Here is a 22217-nt window from a genome sequence, read left to right on the forward strand (position 1 = left end):
TGTATGGAGAATAATATCATACTAAGGAAGCTGGTTGAAATAGATTTGAAGACAATAGCAAAAAGGTATTTATTTACTGTTGACCTGGAATCATGTTAAAACACCATCTTAGAGTATTACCAATCAGAACCAAAATCTAAATGGATCACCAAAAGAGATGAAGAAAAAATGCAGTCAAGGAATCTAATAGATAGATATTAGGATATATATTTCAGGAAAACAAAATCCTGCTCAAATGAAGGTAATATAAAGTGTGGCAGGGTTTTGAGAAAAAACTTTAAAATCTAATTTAAGCAGTAATACAGTTTAGCAAAGATTAAAAAAGTAGAAATTTATTAAGGAGTCAACAGCAGGTCAAGGCCAAAAATGTATTAAAGGACAATGTTATTGAAGGAAAATAAAAGAAGTTCCTTAAATATTATATTTCTTTTATTACCTTACTGAGGTAACAGGAGAGGTAGTGCATTGGAACCATTCCTTTGGCTTGAAGGGGCCAAGTCAAAATAAGGAAAATCAATAAACAGAACCATAGCAAGCTGCTAGGATAAGGCAGTCTTTTCTGTGTACTGCTGAAAGAGATAGATATGAAGCATTTGAAGTACAAATGTTGACCTTGAGGTCAAATTAGCCTTTCTGTCGGAGAGTGGGAGGTGATGAACCTGTCAGAAATCTTCCTTGATGAGCAGTTGGGAATTTCCACAGTTAAAAATTTGGTAGAGATCATTAAAACAAAAAAACAAAAACAAAAACAAAAACAAAAAAAAAGTAGAACAAGGAGACACATTGTTCAACAAGTTGAAGAAAAGTCAATATAACTTTTGAAGAAGAGTGTGGATCTTTTTGGAATGTGTTAGATCTCAACAAGCATAGGGATGAAATTAAAAACAGTTGATACTACATGATTGAATTTCTAAAGATGTTTGGCAGTGTTCCATGAAAAAATTATTATGTTTTAAGGGAAAAGCAATACAATGCATTAGGATAATATTTGATTACAAGGTAAGAATTGAAAGTTGTTGATGTGATGTCCATTTTTATGTTATCTAGAAAAAAATCAAGGAAGGCTACCACAAAGATCTCATATATATTTTTGCTATGAATTGTGCTGTCCAATACAAATTCACATAAAATTGTGATGAGAAAGTTCACAGTACCACAAAATTATATGGTAGAATCATATCTAGAGTTAAATGCACAGAGTAAAAGGTACATAAATTTCACATTTGTTTAGTGCATCTGTACATCTGTTAAGTGCAGACAAAATGCTTTTAGAAGAAATGACCCTAAGTATAGGCATGTGAAGATAATTAGATATTGGTTGTGAAGTATCACAAAATTACAGAATGGGTGACATTGGAGGGGACCACAGTGGGTCACCTAATCCAACCTCCCTGCTAAAGCAGGTTCATCTCAGAGCACATGGCACAGAATGGTGTCTAGATGGTTCTTGAATATCTCCAATGAACAAGACTCTGCCAGCTCTCTGGGCCATCTGTTCCAGTGTGTGATGACCTGAAAGTCAGAAGTTCTTCATGTTCAGGTGGAACTTCCTGAACATCAGTTCCAGCCCTTTTTCTCTTGTCCTGTTGCTGGGCACCACCAAGAGGAGCCTGGATCCATCCTCTGACACCCTCCCTTCAGGTACTGAAGACATTGGTGTGGTCCCTTCTCAGTCACCTCTTCTCAAGGCTGAATAAACCCAGTTCCCTCAGCCTGTCCTTGTAAGAGGGATGCTCCTGTCCAAGATAAATTACCTCAAAATCATTATTACTAGTCTTTTGCAGATTAGCAAAATTCTATCAGAATTATATTTAAGGATTTTTTCTTCACTCACAGAGCATCTTAGCTCATGAGATATGCTCTAAAGAGGCAGTGTTAACAAAAACCTAAACAAATATAACATAAAAGTCATATTTGCTTCTTGCCTGCAGATATAGGAGAGTCTATTCCTCAGCACTCATAGTTCAAAGAAAAACAGAACTGCAGTTTTTAAATGTAGTACTTATTAAAAGGAAACAGTCTTAAATTTTTGAGAAATGTAATTAAAAATCTTTCTTTGTAGTACTAAGAAATAGATCAATACATTATGCAGTCTTCAACTTGGTGATTTGAAATGTATTAAATAAGATTCTCTGGGTTGCTGATCACTAGAGATCCCAGAGACATCTGTGAAAGTTTCCCAGACACAAAAGTTCAATGGGTATTTTTCTTTCTTTGCCTTCTGCATGCTTTAAATGTCAACTCTGTATTATTTTTTTTTTGTATTTTCAATTGTTATTTGTGCTCATAACTGTTCATTGACCAGTTACTTTGACTGTTGTTTTGTTTTATAGATCATTCGGACCCTACTTTTCTTTCCTGTTTTTCAGGAGTCTCTGTTCCTAACTTTCTTGATGAATTTTATTTCTTTCTAATCTGAATGCATCTTTAATTACGGACAATGTATTGTTTCAGTCTTTTTTTCTTCCTTCTTCCTTTATTTTCTTTAGTTCTCTTTTCTTTAGGGAGTTTGAAAAGTGGGAATTTCTGTCTTTTAGAAGTTAATTTAAAAATCTGTGTTGCAAACCTAAACAGCAGCAATAGAAAAGAAAGCTGAGATTGAAAGGATTACAATGACCTCAGTGAATTTATCATTAACTATCAGATCTAAAATTTAAAATTACAATCATTAACTGTTCCTGCAATTTCCTTTTAAGCTGCTGATGCACACACACTCAAAATATTTAAAATCACTTGGAAACAAAGTGATCATCATTTGGAAACCTAAAACTTCATTCTAGTATTGTAATAATATTTGCAGATTCAAGAAAAATCTTATTTTTTGTTCTAGCTGTGATTCACTGCTAGAGCTTGAAAACTCATATCAGTACAAGAACATTCTAGAGACATGCAGATAGGCAGTTTACAACAACATAAAGGGGTTTTGAATGGGCAATACACTCATTACAGCTTCCCCACAACCCTGAAATACTGAGTCCTATCACCAAAACAGGATTCAGGAGCTGATATCACTTATGAGCTCTAGGGTAATAAGCAGAATCTTTGTTCTGTGAAGTTTGAAATGAAATCATAAAATTACTGAGTTTTAAGAAAGCTCATAATTTAAATTTCATTCTCTATTTTTTTATGTTTCTTTGCTTAGAAGCCGTCGTTATGCTCTTCATCACATAATAGAAATTATTCTTAAACCAAATAAGAAATGAGATATCATGCAGATATGAAGGGTGCACAGATGAATAAATAAATAATAAGTAGACTATATGACCTTCAAAAAGAAAAAAGAAAAGAAAGTTTCTCATTGGAAGGGATGATCATTTCTTGTGAAGAGGTCTGTAAATCCTTACACATTTTTGATTCATACTTTCTGATGCATCAGTCTCTCAATTCTGCTATTGTAGCTAAAATGTGTTAAGCTTTGTTAATCTCTGATTTATTTTTACTTCTGCACATCTGTCATATAATTCTCTTTTCCTCTTGCTATCTTAATTTACTTGAAAGACTCTGAAATGGTCTTCCCCAGAAGACTGCCAATTTTCTTTTCTTTATATTCATTCAGAATGTTGGCAGTTAAATTGTTTTAAAATGATTGTTCGTTTTCTCTCAGAAGTTCCTTAAATATCATGTCAAGTCTGCTGCAGACAGTTGACTTGAAAAGCATGTTCAAACTTTTATTTAGTTACTCTTTTTCAGCTGTGGAAACTTTAGTACTGGTGTGCTCTTTGAAAGGAATGAATCTGTGCTGAATAAGGCTGACTGCAGAGACCTATTCCACCTCCATTTATTATAAGTAGAGACAGTTTTACCTCAAAGATCTCTATTCTAGCACAAAAGATGTTAGAAAATGTTTTCTCCTATTTGATAGTTCCATTCTCAGAGCCTGCTGCTTTAATTCCATTTTATTGGCAAAGGAAAACAAAACATTGGTTAAATGAAAGAACATAACATTAAGTGGGTGTTTCTGCAGTGAAAGACTCCTGGAGATGGTTTTTTCAACTGGAGCAGTGGGAAATATGAGCAAGAGGAGAAACCTCACCATCCTCCAGCTCACATGGGAACACCAAGACAGGGAGAACTCAAATCCCACCCCTTGTTCTAGAGGCAAGCAACATGAGGGGAAGTTTTCATTAGCTGCACACAATTCCTTCAAAAGTTAAAAAAAATATTAATGCATTAAACATCACTTAGAATTCTGGAAGACTATACCACACTGGAAATTAATTAAATCCACTGCTCTCTGTTGAAGAAAATGTTCTTTCAGGAAGCTATTTCTTGCATTATTAGCAGAAAAATGAAGAATTAATAATAATTGTCTGCAATTTAGCTATTTTAAATTCAAAAATTACTAATGCATCTGTTAAACAGAGATTTAAAATTTCCTATAATTTAGGATTAATTTTAATCTGGCTATTTTTATTTTATTTGTTAATTGTTAATATCTTATCTATACTTATTTAGTTATTTATGTGGTGTCTCATTATGCTATGGAATTTTTTTACATTAACATGCCACAGGCCTTGATAATAAATAATTCATGAGGTGTAGCTCTATCCTGACATTTAAAAATTGAATCATTATATAGAATTAGATTTTGGGTTATAAAATTGGAAATCTGACTCTTCAGATTTCCTTTATTATTCTCTCTAGGGCTTTGACAATTCAAATAGGAACACAGGATTTTTCATTTATGTTTCTTCACTTTACTGCTCATCTAAAATGGACTTGAGTTTACTCAGGGCAGAAACAGAAATATGTCTAATTTCCAGCTAATTGCATTTGTTCAGAAAAATATTGGAAAAATAAATAAGGAAGAAATAATTTTCCAAACTGTTAATATTTTGAAAATTTGAATTACAGCCAATATTATGAAAATGTTATCAGATGTGAACCCATTCTATGCAACAAAAAAAAATTGGATTTTGACCTTCTGCCACATCTTGTTTCTACTGAAAAATTCATTTCACACTTTTCTTACACTTGACTAAAATGAGTGAATTCAGTAAACTAATTTTAAGCAGCACAGGATTTCAGCACTTGAGAAAACAATATGGAATTTTTGAAAATGCTGTGCACCACAGTTCCTTAAGGAAAAACTGAATAGAATTGGTAATTATAATTAATCACTAAATTGATCACTAAATTGAGAGCAAACATTGTTTCTAAAGTTAGATTTCCCCTGAATATAGATGTGTATCTCATAATCAGCTGTATAAAATCCGATTTTTGGAACTTCAGAAAAACATCTATTTCTGTTTAAAAGATTTCAAGAAACAGAAACTGAATATGGGAAGGTATTTGGCTTATTTTACTTTGGTGGCAAAAGTTGATGAATTGTTATATAAATTTGCATAGAAATAATTTGATAGTGAGTTTAATTGCATTTTATGCATTTATATAAACTTTATGTATTAACACCAAAAGCAGTACTAAATTTTCTACTGCTTCTCTTGATTTAAAAGAAAGAAGTACTTTCCTCTTGAAATGTACTTCTTAAAATGTATCTAATTATGTTTCTCTGCTAATTGTTCTAATCTATTTGATTTTCTCCTTACAAGATATATTTTATTGATTATACATATTTTAGAAAACTTAAAAAGTAGGTTTAGGTTTTCGGGGATTTTTTGTTGTTTTGTTTTTTTTAAGAATTGCCTTTAGATGTTCTCCCATGCTGTACTCTTTTATTAATAATCTTTTTTTCTTCATGAGTTCCTCTTCTAGAAAATGCTAAATAACCTATCACACTATAGCAATTAGTTTTTGGGTTTAGTACTGCCAGAACCAAGAATATTGAACCAACTTCCTTGTCAGCTTAGAATCAATTAGTAGGAGTAGATCCATAACCAATTATAATAATTACTGTCTCTTGTCTACTTTGATATCCTTAAACAATTGTGGCAGATATTTATATCTCTCTTTCTTCCAGGAATCATACAAGAATTCAATAACTTGCCAAAAGTGTTTATGAGGATATCTAAAATTAATTTATTAAACTAGAACTGTTGGCAATTATTTCTCTAATCTTTATCGCAATCTACCACATCTTCAATATGTGACCAGACTGCCCATGTCCTCATTCTTCTATTTTGGAGAATAAATCCCACCTAGTATTTTAAAACATTATGCTAATATAAAAATAGAACTTTTTTTTGTTTTAAATGGCAAAAATCTTGATGTGATGTTCTTACTGAGACTTTACTGCTCTTAAATGGAAAAAAAAATGTTACATTCTATGTCTACATTAAATTCTAGCTTAGATATAGCTTTCTCTACAGCAATGTTTCATTGAAACTCAAAATCTTTCTTTGATCTTTTAAGTTTTTCTACAACAGTTGCTAGCTGCTTTTGATCTTGCATTTTTCCATTTGCTAGTACTTTTTAAAAGTTGCTACTTTTTTTTTTAAGTTGTTTTGTTTTGGGGGGTTGCTTGTTTTTAAATAATGCCATCATTTCCTTATTTTCTGTAATGATTCAGGGCCTGCTTTAGAAAATTTCTAACTTGCCAACTTCTGCTGGCCTCTGTTTTAGCTAACCACATTCAAATACTTTTACATATATTGGCCTGAGTTTCTCTCTCATGTTTTACATCAGTTTTGATTTCTATATTCTTCATTATATTTTTCTTTCATACTGTTTTTCAGCATTATGATGTTGCACTGTCTCTCTCTGTATTTTTTGGTGTCTTTTTATTTTTAATGTATTTCTGCTTTTCTGAATAGCAACTAAAACATACATTTCTAGATCAGATTGTCCTTTATATTTTCATCGTACTATTAATTGTATTGTAAGCAGCTTTAGGTTCTTCATCAGCTTCACATTTACAGACTCATATCCACAATAAATATATCTGTAAATTAGAACTTTGGAATCAATGTCTACCTTTTTTATATGTTACAATGTCCTTTGCATTAAAATTATTTTATATCTAGAATTTGATGTATCAGTCATTGTATTTGTTTTCTTTTTACTTACAACTACTACAAGAAATCATTGCAGCTGAAAATCTCATAATTGTACTACAAAGGATAAATAGAATGCAATTGTATTACATGACATGAGGAAAAAAGAGTCTCCAGTGATTTAATATATATGGAGGTTTGGGCTGGTATACAGTTCATTTTCTTCACAGTAGCTAGTAGGGCCAGTTTGGGACTTCTGCTGGTTTTGATCATACCAGGGAGTTTTCATTATTGCTGAGCAGTGTTTGCACAGAGTCAAGGCCTTTGCTGCTCCTCATGCCATCCCACCAGTGAACAGCTGGAGGGGCACGAGAAGCTGGGGGGCAGCACAGCTGGGACAGCTGGTCCTGGATGACCAAAGGGACATTCCTTACCTATGGCTTCATGTTCAGCACTAGTATAAGGGGCAGGTTGGCCTGGGGCCATGACCAGTGACTAGCAAGGTTGCTTGATGGTGAGCAAGTATTTTCATTTGCTTTACTTGTCTTTCCTGGGTTACATTCCTCTTATCTTTTCCTTTTCTTTACAATTTCCACTATCACCCTTTCAATTCTCTAATTCCCCCACAAGGAGGGATGAGCAAGAAGGACTATGTGGTATGTAGCTTCCAGAGAGAGTTAAACACAATAATATATTAAATTTTATAAACGTAAATAATGTCACTAAGTAATTATTTTCCTGAACCTACTCATCTAGATGAATTGAATACTAGATATCTTAGATTGGATTTTGAAACAGTGACCCATTAGATAAAAAGTAATATCCCATTACCCATTAGTTCTTCAAGGCATTTTTCCCCTCCTTTTCCAGACTGTATGTGCAGTTGTTCTTATTTTTTGACTGTGTTGTAGCTGTGTAATCAAATTTATCTGCATGACATAAAACCATATTGTGCCATTCATTTTTAAGCAGTGTTCCCCATTGATTCCATTGAGAACTGCTGCTTCAAAATGGATGGTGCAATATGGCACTTAAATCTGCAAATACAATTAAATTATATTAGATCTTAGCTGTAGGAGCTAGAAAGTAGGTGATCTGAAAGCAAGAGTAGGAATTAAAAACTTCAAGCTGCATAAAAAGAAGGCTTGATAGCAAAAGTATTAATGTTTTTTAAAAGGTGAAGAGATTTTAAATTGATTCTCATACTTAGGTAGTCCATTCTTCACTTTTTTCTTACTAAACTTTCACCTTGTGAATTTTTCTTTTGGTTAAACTGCAAAGGCCTGATGAAAAACATCTGAGCAATAGGCACGTGATTGGGCTTTTAACACTATATTGTTTAGCTGGAGGCACAGAAAATTTGACTTTATAGCAGTAGTTAGGCAGATATTACAAGAACCTATTGTTCAGATGGGTGATTTTCCCTCTGTGGTTTTCAGCTACATTTCTTTTACAACTACTGAAATTTGAAGAAAGATGTCACTCTGATGGTAATGCATTTTATATTGCATTCTCTATTTACTAATACACTGCCTTAATGAGGTAGAATGTAGTTCTTTGACAAAGGTAAATGAATACTAATGATCAAGGTGGGTAATCTTCCTGATAAAATGCTTGCCAATTTACATACAGGATGGGTCATACTCTGTTGTTTTTATGATAGGGTTTGTCAAGGGCTACAGGGGATGCTATTTTACAAGGCAAGATGCCATTAGGTTCAGCATACACAGGAACTTTTTGCCATTAATGCTAAAAATGTTTCAAGGAAATAGTGAGCAATGCATCAACATGCTGATCTTTATCACATTCTTACCATAGTCAAGTCCCTTGCTCTCCCATTAATGCCCTATTGCTGACCCTGGAAAGCAGGACAAGGACAGCATACTGCACAACATTTTGGTGAATAAACTAGAATAACCTAGAGCATAAATAAATACATAAGGGAACACAGTATTTCAGAGTCTAAGCAAACATTATTAAAAAATAATGAAATACTATTGGAGAATTACGTTAGAAAATATCAGTTGCCTCCTGAAGGTTTTTTTGGGTTTTTTTTGACTGGTTAGTTGGTAGGTTGGGTTATTTTATTCTGCAGGATATTTAATTTTACATTTAGGATATACAGTTTTACATCCCCAGGGGAATGGTTCTCAGCAATTGTTGCATTTTTTGTTTGTTTTACCAATTTATATTTGTGGGTGTGATGGATTTGCTAGATTTTTACTGTAGATAGACTTTTGAATGCAGAGCATAACAATTAGATGAGTTGATTTTCATGACTTATAAGTCTTTGACTTTCTATTAATTAGGAAACTAAATAAGTCCTTGCACTGTAAAGCTGACACAAAGGCAATAAGACCTACTTAGCTGAATTAAGCAGAAGTGAAAGTCAATGTCTACCATGGTAGTAGTGGAACTTTTACATCTATCCAAACAACTTGACACTAGCTGTTTTCTGGAAGCAAAAATATATGTTTGCATCAAGTCAGTGTTTTCAATTCACTGTAGCTATGAATCCATCTTTGATTTCTGAGCATTAATGTTTAGTTACAGTTGGTAAAATCTCTTCTTCTTGAAAATTTTTGCCATTTTAAATTAAACATTTCCTAAAATGCAAGTAAGTAAATACAGTCAGTGAACTAAGTTTACTGAAATACCAAGCAAACTTCTTCCTCCTCCCTGACACATTCAGAAATGTCTTGGAGGACTGTCTGGCTGCTGTAAGAGTTAAATGAAATTTAACATTTTCTCAGCTTGTAAAGGCCAACTGGAAGCTTACATCTTGCAACCAACTTCTCTCTATTCTAGTTGTTTTTGACACCCAGGAATGTGAATTCTTGTGAGGATGAGAGAGTATTACAAAAGCAGTTGGAAAACAAGGGGCGTAATAAGGAGAAAAGTAAATTCAGAAAGGGCTGAATGAAAAAATCCAGAATGAGAAGACTAAGGAAAGGAGTTTAAAGAAAGAAATACTAACACAGTATTAAGTTCTTACTGCTGATTATATGTTGCATATGCCAGAGTGACAAATAGCTCATGTCTAACTCCAGTCTGTACTGAGCCCATTGTAGCAAAGGCTGCAGACAGCTCTTGTTGAAAGACTCCTCACTGGAAATCCTGTTCTCCCCTTGTGTGAGCAGATGTATCCCATTATAAATCCAATGTAGATGTATGTTACTTTCATGAAATTCAGCGTGTAGGAAAAATGTTTAGGTGTTTCAGAAAGTGTCATATAAACATTTTAATTATCAGCTGTAAAAGAGAATGGTATTATCTTCACATTTTAGAGACCTGGAAGTTATTTTAACCGTACTTCAGTATTAATGAGAACTCTCTGATTTTTGAAGGTGTTAGACATTTTTATTAATTTGCAAAAATGGTTGGGTTTAATGACTTTTAGAGATCTATAAGCATTTTTCAATTAAGTTATTCTGTGACCTTTTTTTGTACTAGCTGTCATAATAATACTACCTTGCAAGTATCATGACATATTTTTTTAGATCTGTACATAGGTAAATATATTTTGCTCTGGTTTAAGCATACTAGTGTAAGAACCCTTTTTTACAATTAAGATAATGCCTTTACTAATTACATAACCTGTAGGAATAAAAAAAAAACAGGGATAAAAAGATACGAATTTTTCTTTATAATTAAGGTCCGCCATATGCTGAGGACTATATTTAGCTCTTAAATTTATTTTAAGTATTGGTTCTGTTTACTAAGACCTAGTTTCATTAAGGGTGAAATTATGTTCCTTTTTCTGTCAATGCCATTGACTTTAGAGGAATTGCAGTTTTACCTAAATTTGGATATTATTTATATCTGCTGATTAGGAAGGTGTGATAATGATATGAGTGCTAGAGTGGGACAGTGGTATTGGTGATTTTAGCTTAATTATTCAACTCACAGACAGTAAAGAGGGAAAAGGAGTTAGGAATTTTTTTTTTTTTTTATATTATTTCTCTTATTTTAATGCTTTTGTTGCTTATATACTTCCATATTCACTTCTGTTTGACCCAAAATCTGGAATAAAAAAAATATTGAGTACTTACTACTGGTAAGCAGATGTGTTTTTATCACAAATATTTGCTGTATTTAAATAGTGAAGGTTTTTTATTTTGGTTTTTCCAGTAACTCATGGCAAATAATTCTCTTCAAATGAGGTTCAGCCAAGATACTTACTGTGTCTTGGAAAAAGTCCCAGTAGTTCTATTATCTAAATATGTTTTCACAGGAAATGATGAATTTCTAATATTTCACATGGTGGGTGGATTGAGGGAAGGCACTGAGATTACTCTTTTAGCCACAGAGGGCAATATTCTGTGTACAAGTGGTAGTCAGTGCTTACTCCATGTGTCAGGGCACGTGCCCATCCTCTGAACTGAGCATCACCAAGACTGATCTGGGTCCTGACAGATTTGCTTAGCTCCAATAAAAGTGCCACATCTGCATCCACACGTGCACAAGCAAAGGTCAAGACCCTTCTGTTGGCATATTTCAAATACTGTGACTTTCACACCAATCCATCAAATCATTCCCAAATTGTTTATGGAAACTGGAGCAACAGGTGCCATCTGCTCCTGTTTCAGGTACACAGTCTGTCAAACTCTGAAGTTACACCATACTGAAAGGAATCCATGCCAGTGCAAATTGAATAAATCTGTTCTCAAAGTGTTGAGGCCTTAGCTTGCTACATTTTAAAGATGTGTGCTTTTCATGGTATACTCCACCAAACATTTTGCATGAATTAGCTAAAAGAAGTGTTAAAATATATGATTTGTATCTACACCAATATCTTGTATTTAGTATGACAAATACTGAGATAAAATCTTCTGGAATAGTAGTAAGAAAACCACCTTTTTCTTCATTTAGTATAATACATGAAGCATTACTGTTTTGAGAGAATACCACAAAAAAACAAAAAAAAAACAAAAACAAAAAAACAAAAACCCAGATGTGTTTAGACAGTAAAACATTGAGTACTACTTCATTTATGAATTTATGTCTTAACAGGAAAAAAATTTCTTAAATATCTAAGTTAACATTAAACTCATTAAAAATGTTTTATAGTCCAAAAGAGAAAAATTCTTCTAAAGAGGTGCCATACCTTAAAATTGGATTAGGATTAAATCTAAATTAAATGCTTGTCTGTGTGACAAGCAGGTAATGGATATAAGCAACCACTAATATTGAATAATATTTCATATATATGCACCTGTATATCTGATGGAAAAAAAAAAAGAAGAAGTAACACTGTTTCTTGCTTGACATTTTGAATAATGCCAAATTCTAAGTTTTGTTATAAGCCTTAGAAAAATGCATTATTGTGGTAAAAAGCATTTGTATCTATCTTCCATTTTATCATGTATTATGGCTATGGTAGCATAAACATGATGTTTCTATGATAAAGAAAATTGTGTACTCATAACTTTATAGAGTTATAAATAATTGACATATAAGTAAGTGATACATCATATTTACTCAAGAAAGCCTGACTTTCTTATATCAGTAGCTGTAGACATTATTTTGCATGATGAGTATATTGGCATGAGTAAGAATTTACTAATGTGCAGAAGGGCTGCATAATCTATGCTCTTGTCATAGTATAAAGCATCATATGAATGAATAATAGTTTTGTATGCTGTAAATAATAGCATTCTGCATATAAACTACATCATTACTTTTATTAAGACGGTTTATAAGTTGTAAAGAAAAAATAATCGATCTGGAAAACTGCAGATGCCATCAATTCTCATTTGATATATGAGAAAATTGCACATACTAGGTATGTCACAGGATGTACAAATTTAATCCAATGTAGAAGTATAATAAAATTTCCTGTTATATCATATGCCAACATACAACAAATGCCCCTGCCCAGGGACTCAACAACTCTCTGTTTTGTAATGCAGTTTGAACTGATTTTTGAAATTACATTACATTTTAAAAATCTGATTATCTTCACTTTCTAGCACCCTGTGGAAGCCGATCAACAGGTTCTGAAGGGACTGTATTATCACCCAACTACCCCAAGAATTATAGTGTTGGTCACAACTGTATTTACTCTATCACTGTTCCTAAGGAATTTGGTAAGTAGGTCTGGTCTCATTCATATATTTTTGTTGCTTGGATACTTTCAACAATTCTAGATGATTTATATGGTTGTTTTTCCGTAAAATTATTAATGTGAAATAATTAATGTGTTTTAAGCTGATACTTCTATTAACACTTCCATCATTTTATAGTGCATTATTTTCTCAGAACACTTATATTGGCCTTTACATTTTGAAATTAGTCATCAGTATTTTTGTCTCACTGGGATAACTAGCATGTTACTTATAATACTACTGTGATGCTAACCAATATATTTGTGGTACCACTTAAGGTTTCTTTTCACCCAAGGTCATGTGCCTATGCTCTAGAAAATGAAGCATAGTTCCAATAAGTCCATGTAAGCAGGGAAAGCAATGTTTATCTAAAATATTTGGTACTGTTGCTCTTTTAACCCTTGACTTCTCAGTCTCATAAGGCAATGGCTTAGTTTTTATTGACAAATGAAATTAGAGCAGCATGTGTCTGCTTGGGTTTTTTAGAGTCTCTGAACCTCCATCAAGATTTCACATCCATACTAACATTTTTTCTGTTGACTAGACAAATATTTTAATGGTGTCTTCTGTCCTATACAAAGACAGCTTTATGTCCCTGGATTTATGAATTATTTTATCTCATTTTATTATTAAACATCTATGGTAACAGCTGATGGTTTTTTGATCACTTTGACTTCTTGGTAAGCGGTATGGCACATATTGAGTGTCATTTAGACTTTAAATATCCTTACTTTAGATTCATGCTTGGATAAGCAGGACTTCATTCTGACCCACAGCCCACATTTCAGTTAGTCAAATAACAGGTGCCTGGGGATGGGGCTGGGTATTTCTTAACCTTCCTTCACATTGAGTATGTAAACATCTTTGCCAAATTAAAGACAGTGCTTCAACTGCTATGATACATCTGTCATAATCATGATATCTGAACTCCCTTAGTATCCAATTGGTTTGTTTTTGTGTATAGTGTAGAGGTGCATAGACTACTACAAAATAAGTAGGATTTTAGAAGTATCGTCTCCTAAGTCATGCTGATCTCTCTTTATTCCAAAAATATTAAGATAAAATGAAACCCGTGCACAATTCTTGATTTATTTCTAGGTATTATAAGCATGTGCTTTTGACAAAGCTAATTGTTTTTAGATAAACTGTAAAGTTTATATTCTCCCATTTTAATCAAATCTGAAGTTACGGATTTAATGTCAGTATAGTAATACTTCTTAGTTTATGAAACAGTGTCAAAATATAAGGCCTTAAAATTACTACAATAAAGGACTCAAAATGTTAAGTTCTTTATACTTCATACTTTTGGCATTCTGGATTGAAATGTAGTTTTTTTAATTTCCAGAAATAAAGCCAGATTTCCCTAAACAACATATGGAATGGGGGAAAATCCCACTGCTCTCTCTGTAGTTGTTTGGAATAATTTGAGAAATACTGGTTTTCTTACACACTAAGCATGATAGTAACAGTATTGAGGAATTCTGTTTGACCATTTCACAGTGATGAGACAAAAAATGTTGATGCAAAAAAAAAGGTTTAGGTATGCTTAACCTTAACATACAAGGGTTCAGTGACATATTGTGGAATATAAATATGATAGAACATCTAACTTTTTTACCCTGTCCTACCTTGGGATAGACCTTTACTTTTTTTTTTGTATTTTAATAGTGTATTTTGACAATTAGTTCAGATACCTGTAGAATATATAATGTACCATATTTGATCCTTTTGTGCATGCAGAAAACAAGCGTGTGTTGAAAGAGAAAGGTAAAAAAACATGGTAATAACCACTCAAAATGAGAATGTCATGACACAACAAAACAAGTGCCAAAACAGATGTTTCCATTTTAGCTGCTTTTTTCCAATGATACTCATTCACTAATAGGAAGCAGAATTCCTCCCACCCAGAAGCTCACATTTTAAAATATGAATCTTTCTTTGAATTGTACGCTGGTGTAAAATTTTTTTGGTAAGTTATTAACATAGATTTTTTCCTGACCTGGGCTCTTTCTGTAATCTATCATTACTAAAATTATTCTGGTAAAAACCATTAAGAAAGGCAAGGTAATTCTGACAATTGATTTAACTGAAGTGTTTAAATTTGATGTAATTATTTGTCTCAGTCTGAAATTTTACAGTGTGAATAATGAATGTGTTTTATCTAATATCTCACTCATCAAAATATATTTAAGGACAGTTTCAGAAAAGAATAGCCATAAAATTGCAGTGCTGAGGTCTTTCAGATCAATTTTAGTAAGTAGGAACTTTGTTCCTGTAACTCTGCTGTTTTGGGTCTTAATAGAAAATATTACATTCAGAGTCTTCACTTGCAATTCTTGATATGTAGGGATCACTCAATAACAAGATGGTCAAAAAAATCTGGCCTTTGTGGAAAAACCCACCAGATTTCATATTCAATTCACTTGGTAGTGTGCATCACATCATTTGACAGAGATTATTCACAACAAAAAAGAGTCAAAATTACATTTTCGAGAATGAAGGGATAGTCTGACAAAGCTGCTGACATAAGATAATTTAATTTTCCTAAAGAAAACAGCAAAAAATCTGTCATCTTCTCTATGGCTCCAACTTTCAATGTGAAATACAGCAACCAAATATTTGCTGAATGGAAACTCTTCAAGAACTCTTTTTTGCAACCAGTACAGTATATGAGAACTTATTAAAAAAAAAAACAAAAAAACTAAAACCAAACAAAAAACAGAGGAAGAAAATTGAAAACCTGGTCAATATAGACAAAACCCACAAACAATAATAACATATTCAGTGTGTAGAATGGAACTTATTGGCCTGGATTAGTTTTTGATGGACTGAAAAGAAACCCATTTCATCTGCAGCTTCTCAGGTTCTCAAGTCAAAAATTCTGTGGAAAAGTCATTTCAATGTGGACTTTTTCTCAGTGTTTCATTATTCTGTCATGCAGAATCATAGTTGCAATATTTCATACCATGACAGGTTTAAGCTACAAGATAAATGATTCACAAAAGCACACAGTGTGCCACAGGCAAAATCTTTTGTAAACATTTAAGGCTCAGCTTCTTTGACACTCTCCCACTGATATTTTAAAGTGGTGTAATGATTGTTAATTGTTCAATCCTGAAATACTGCCTTGGTTGCAATTAAAATGCAGATGTTTGAGATTTTTTTTTCTCTGATGGACATGACCTAATTTTTATGCTCTACTCTGTATAATGGTGTCATCTATGCTTCTTTTTTGAATTAATATTTTTAACAGTAAAATAGATTTTATATTAGCTGACCTCAGCAAATGACTTTCCTTTTTGTTAGAGCAAAAAGATAGATTGAACATATATGACAACAGATGTTAGTGTGGCTTTCAGCTATTCTACCAGAAAATAGATGTATTTTCTCAGTTGTCACCAAAAATGATGAAATTTATATCTGAATGGTCTCTTCCTACATAGAAACTAAGCATTAATTGGGAAAATGTATGGTTTCCATTGAAATGTTTGCTTTACATGCACTGGAAAATATAATATATAAAAATTGCAAGAATTTTATTGATAAGAATGATATTTTGGGACAAGTCTTCTTAGAATTATGGCAATGAAGGTAGATCCAGTTTGCTTACTGTAGACAGGGAAATTTAATTCCACTATTCTCTTCAATTCATGAATTAATGGCTTATATTCACAGACACGTTTATGCCATTTTCTGCTTTTGCTTATGTCTTGTCTTGAATTTCTGGGAGATAGACCTGAGTTATTCCATATTAGCAACATAGAAAAGAAAGAAGTAGAACTGAATAGCTGAACTTTGGGATTATTGTTATTATTATTAATAATATCCTTGAAATAATTATTTTTTACCAATTACTGGAAGGTAAACCAACAGATTTTATTTTGCCAGTGAAAATACACACTTAGCAATGGTGTCAACCTTTGTTTTCTTTTAGACAGCTCTCTGCATCTACACTTGTTAGACACCTTAGCAGTTGTGTCACAGTAAAGTTATCTCAGTACTGTTTGATTTGATTACAAACTCAGTTTACATTTAGAAAGAAAAATATAGGCGAGGACAGATCATAAGGAGCAGAATGTGCCAAATTACAACCTCACATCAAGAGGGAATGAGAACCAAATTGTATTTATGATAATACTTATCTGAATTACAGTAAAACATTTGTTTTAATAACTTGAATCCATCATCACTGCTGAGTACATCATAATATGATTTAAGAAATGTGGCAGATGCATGGACTGGCATTTTTTAAATGTGGAGGGTTTAACTCTCCGTCTTAAGTAAAAATGAATGGAAATGTCTGGCTAAATATCTAGCATCGATATTTTTAAACATAAACTAAACAATTATTGAATTAAGGAATACTTTGCTGAAGGGGAGATGGAAATGAGAGAATATGATCTAAAATATCAAAATGCTGCCATGCCAGGCAGGAATCTGATTCTGCTCCTACCCTCTTTTTATACAAGCAACCACTTCAAAGTCTGTGAGACTGCATTGTTCAAACAATGATTACTTGTCAACAAGATGGAGCAAAACCACAAAGACTGCTCCAAATACTAGAGTGTCCAACTGTATAAAGGTTCAAGACACTAAATTCAGAAGAAGGAGACAGCAATCCAGCACGTACCCTGTATTTTATAAAATGTAAGTCAGCTCGCCTTTCCTTCCCCTCAAAAAAATGACTTTAAACCAGAATGACTTCCAAGAAAAAGGACTGTTTATTTATTCACACTTATTAATGTAACCATAAAACTATTTTTAAGAAAAAAGTATATATTTTTGTATTTGTTCATAAATTTTTTGCATATAAACATAAAAACTGACAATCCCAGGGCGCTTATATAAAAACTAAAAATATTTTAAAACCATGTATCACTTAGTCAAGAAATTTAGTGACATCTTATCTGAGTAATGCAGTTTTCTGGTTTATTTTCTCAAGTTTTCTAAAGTGCAGAGTAAACATCATGGAATAGGATGTACATACAAATATTTGTTGAGAACAATAGGAAGAAATACCTGCCGTATAATTAATACCAACAGTTGATTGAAAATTCACACCTCATCCTCTTTTCTTGGTATTCTTTTAATTGTTGCTATGTCGTCATTTCTCTTAAGACCATTCTGTTGCTGCAATATTTTCAAAGGATCTTATACTATTTGGATTAGTATGTTTCTTAGAAAATTCTTGAAACTAAATTTCAAGAGCTCAGCATAAAAAAGTTTATGGCAGTCCTTTTCTTCAATTTTCTCCAGTCAGCTAATTAAGCTTCATTCAAAAATACATAAGCAGGATTTTCATCTGTGATAGACTTTAGAAACTCTGGCCAGAACAGAGAGATCATTGTGCAAAAGATATCAGGAAGACACAAGCACTTTTCATCTCAGAGATAATAAGCTTAAAAAAGGTAATATTTATATGTAATATTTAATTACAATTGATGAAGTAATTCCTTTTAATGAATGAATGAAAATGAGTGTTTTGGTATGGAAACATTCACATTGGTGTAAATGCTGCTTTGTGTTAATTTAGCTCCTTGTCAGAATATTGTTTTAATTTGAAAATTCTCTGGGTGGACTTAACATGATAGGTATATGTCCTTTCATTTAACTCATTTTTAAATTTAATATTGAGAGTTAATGAAGAGCACTGAAGAGGGTTAAGCGTGGAGTCAGGTTGCTTAGAGCCAGAAGAATATGTAGGTTGTGTGCATTGTGCTTGAAGTAAATTAATGCACCCTCCTACCACAATAGAAATTGAATATTCTCAGTGTTCATTCAATGTGCATTGAATGACTGAGTATGAATTTATTTTCCACTATTATTTTGATTAAATATGATAAACGAACAATTTTTCTGGAATTTACAATGCATAAAACTAACTACACAATGGCATGGCTAATTTCTTCCTTAAATTAAGATGATTGTATAGCTATATAATGAATACAGTAAAAATTGGTAGACTCTGACTCATTGTATTCTGCACAATTTAGCAAGAAAAGAATGTACTGGTGTAGAGCCAGAAATAAAAAGCTTAGAAGTCCATCTTTGTCATACTAAATGGACATGAAAATCTTAATGAAAAAAATTTTCATCCATAAAGGTAAATTCTGGACTTTCACAGTGACAGGATTTGTGGCTTAATCTGTATAATCCAAGTGGGGATGATCTAAATCTGTAAGTGTACTTAGTCTTGAAGTGCTGCCCTTAAACACTGCAGATTTATATGCACATAAATTTTCAGCTTGCATGCAAAGCAAATAGGTGTGTATACATGTAATTCAATCCTATGCTAGAATACATTTCCTGTTTAGATATACAACTAATTAAATAGATATTTAACTGAGTCATTCAGATCCTTGCTCTAATCAACAAATAGAAATACATATTCTTTTGGTGTGATTCAACCCATCTAAAGCATCTACTTGCAATTTTTGAAAAAACAGAATTTATTTGCAAAGTAAAAGAAAAAGCACAGCCTTATTTTATCATATTTGTTCTGGCAGCCATGAAGGGTTACAGGAATTAGAGAGCATGCTGCATGTGTGATCTCCATCCATGCTGCAATCACATTGCATACACATAACTTCATAATTTTCTCTTATGAATATGTCTGAAGCTGGCAATTTCAGATATGTTCCAGTGATCAATCATTTAGTGGCTTGAGACTGAGTGTTTCAAATTCACACTATTCTTAGTGATTCTTCATCCTCAAATGTTTTAAACATAATAGTGGAGGTGAAAAAAATGTGTGTCTTATTATTAAGTGCATATTTGACTATGATATCTCTCCTTCTTAAAATGTTGTTGGGCACCTACTTAAGAAGAATTTCAGGTGATGAGCTGCATTATATTAGTTTTTCTACAGTGACAGGAAGCCATGGCCTGTAGCCTGTCTTCAGAATGAATACCTAATGGATTTATGTTTCCACCTGAAAAAGGAAAATGTAGGACAGGATTGATTATATGCTGGAAATAACTTTTGTTGTGGTTTTGGGAGGGACTTTAGTGAGTATTAAGTATTCTCTTCTCCAGAGTATACCTAAAAATGCAATTTAAAATATAAATATTTTCAACTTGGTATAAAAATAGTTATAGTACCAGAATTTAAGTAATATATACAAACCAGGAAATTATTTGTTCTTTACTGTAAGAATTTATTCCTTTGAATAATAATTTGCTGCTTTTAACAAGACTGTCAGATATTTTTATTTTTAATTGTATTTCAAACACCAAACAATAATACTAACTACTTTTATTTAAAGATGAATAGTCTGGTGGCAAAATATTGTATATCAAACATACCTGATAAATAGTGAATATGTTTTTTATCATAATTTCAACTATACATGGATTACTGTACTACAGGCTTTCCATAGACTAGCTGGAGCTTGCAGAATAAGATTTTTTTTTTAAAATAGAGGTGAGCATTAGTTGTATAACTATTAACTTTTGGCTTGCTTTTCTAAGTCAAGGACATATTTGTGTCATTGAGATGCTAACAATATAAATTATAGAAGTACCAGAAGGTCATTTTGCAACACTTTCCACTTAACTCTGAATCTCCTAGGTTCTGAAGGGAAGAACTGGATGGTTTTATGTACTCAAACTCACAGCTGGGGAGTACTTCATTCATTGGTTCAGTGCTTAACACGCTTGCCAAGTGAGCAGATGCCAATAAAAAAGTCACCATAGGGTGACATTTAAAGCACCTCAAACTATTCAATGTATTTTTGAAATTAAATTCAAAGAATTTAGTTGCTTCGTATGATTTGAAGTCACTTTTTCAGTTCTGTTTTTAGATTTTTCAATAAAAATGATTAGTTTTGGCTCAAATATTAATGATGTGTTTGAATATAATAATGATCAATTAAATACAGTCTACAAAATAGCTTGAGCTATTGAGTTTCACTGTAAACATATGGAACCAGTAGAGTTGTCTTTTTAATGGCTTAAACCCAAAGTCAAATGATAAGACCACATCTATGGTCTTCAAAGAAATTCACAGTTCCCCAATAAGCAAAATAATTTGGCTGTAATGTGATTGAATTGATGAAAGATTTCTAAAGACTTTTTTTTTTATTATTATTTTTTTATTTTCTAAGCAGTGGGACTCCAGCTGCTCCAAATATTTAATCATCAAATCTTGTTCACAGAAAAGGCTGCTCTTAAAATAGCTGAAATTAGTCTGGGTTTCTGGTTATTCCAAATATTGGAGGAAAGACTACATTACAATCATTGATTGCAAGCTTTTCAGCACATGTCCCAAGGAGGAGATTGGATGGTGGGATAGTCCTCTGAAAAATTCTGTTCAGAATTCTGTTTTCTGTTATGCTTACTTCTTAGGATAAGATTGCAGTACTTTGGAAGGATGATAGCAAAATCTTGTATCCCCTTTTGTTAGGACATCTTATCATAACGATATATTAATAATGAAAGTGCCATTTTTACTGTTAATCTCTGCACAAGTTAAAAAGTTGCTTTCTCAGTCTTCAAGACTGGCCATTTACAAGGACCTTTCTTTCTCTTGGAGTTTATGTTTTTTTGATTTTAGTAGTTTGGGAGTTTTTGATGTGTTTCTCTCCCTCCGCTGCATTTTCTTATTTTGTAGCTCCAAAAGTCCAAACAAAAATCATACTAATAGAACATCTGTAGAAATGCCTCCTCCCAGATATGTGTTTCCCTTGTTGGCAGTAAGAACCAGAGAGACCTGGACAGGAATACCATGAAAAGTTAATGTGATCATAGCCAAGTTTCCATCCTGAAATATTTTGATATATTTCAGGGAAGGAGCTCATTAGGATCAGACTAGGATCAACAAATTGCAAAAAATTTCTTTTACAAAACATCTTCTGCGTATAAAATGTTTCACTGTGAGGCTCTGTTTGCATACTTATAATACATATTTCTTACTTTTCCTCTTCATTATATTCCTTTGGCTATCTCAAGTAAGATTAACTGTATTGACTCAAATATTTGTGTTCACCAGTGCATACACAGGCACAAACTTCAAAGATACTGGATTTCTCTCAGTGATTTCTATTTAATTATCTTTGTTTAGAAAACAAAGAAAAAAGTCTTTGCAATCCCCACTATATTTTGTTTTATGTTCTTCCATATGTATTCTTGACTGCAGAACTGGCTGATTATTCCACATGCTTGAAAACAGAATCCCTGAAAAATCTGTTTTACTGAAAAAAAAGGGAGGGTGGTTTTA

General features: G+C 32.6%; 1 protein-coding gene across 3 annotated transcripts in view; it reads left to right on the forward strand.

Moving 5' to 3' along the window:
• CSMD3 (CUB and Sushi multiple domains 3) overlaps positions 1–22217 on the forward strand; it is a 578246-nt gene that overhangs the window by 427733 nt on the left and 128296 nt on the right. For all 3 annotated transcript variants that reach the window (XM_056483904.1, XM_056483905.1, XM_056483906.1), the window contains one exon: positions 12866–12982. In XM_056483904.1, coding sequence (XP_056339879.1) covers positions 12866–12982 — 117 coding nt within the window. The remainder of the gene's footprint in view (positions 1–12865; positions 12983–22217) is intronic.

The sequence above is a fragment of the Oenanthe melanoleuca genome, chromosome 2, assembly GCF_029582105.1.
Source record: "Oenanthe melanoleuca isolate GR-GAL-2019-014 chromosome 2, OMel1.0, whole genome shotgun sequence".
Classification (NCBI taxonomy): domain Eukaryota; kingdom Metazoa; phylum Chordata; class Aves; order Passeriformes; family Muscicapidae; genus Oenanthe; species Oenanthe melanoleuca.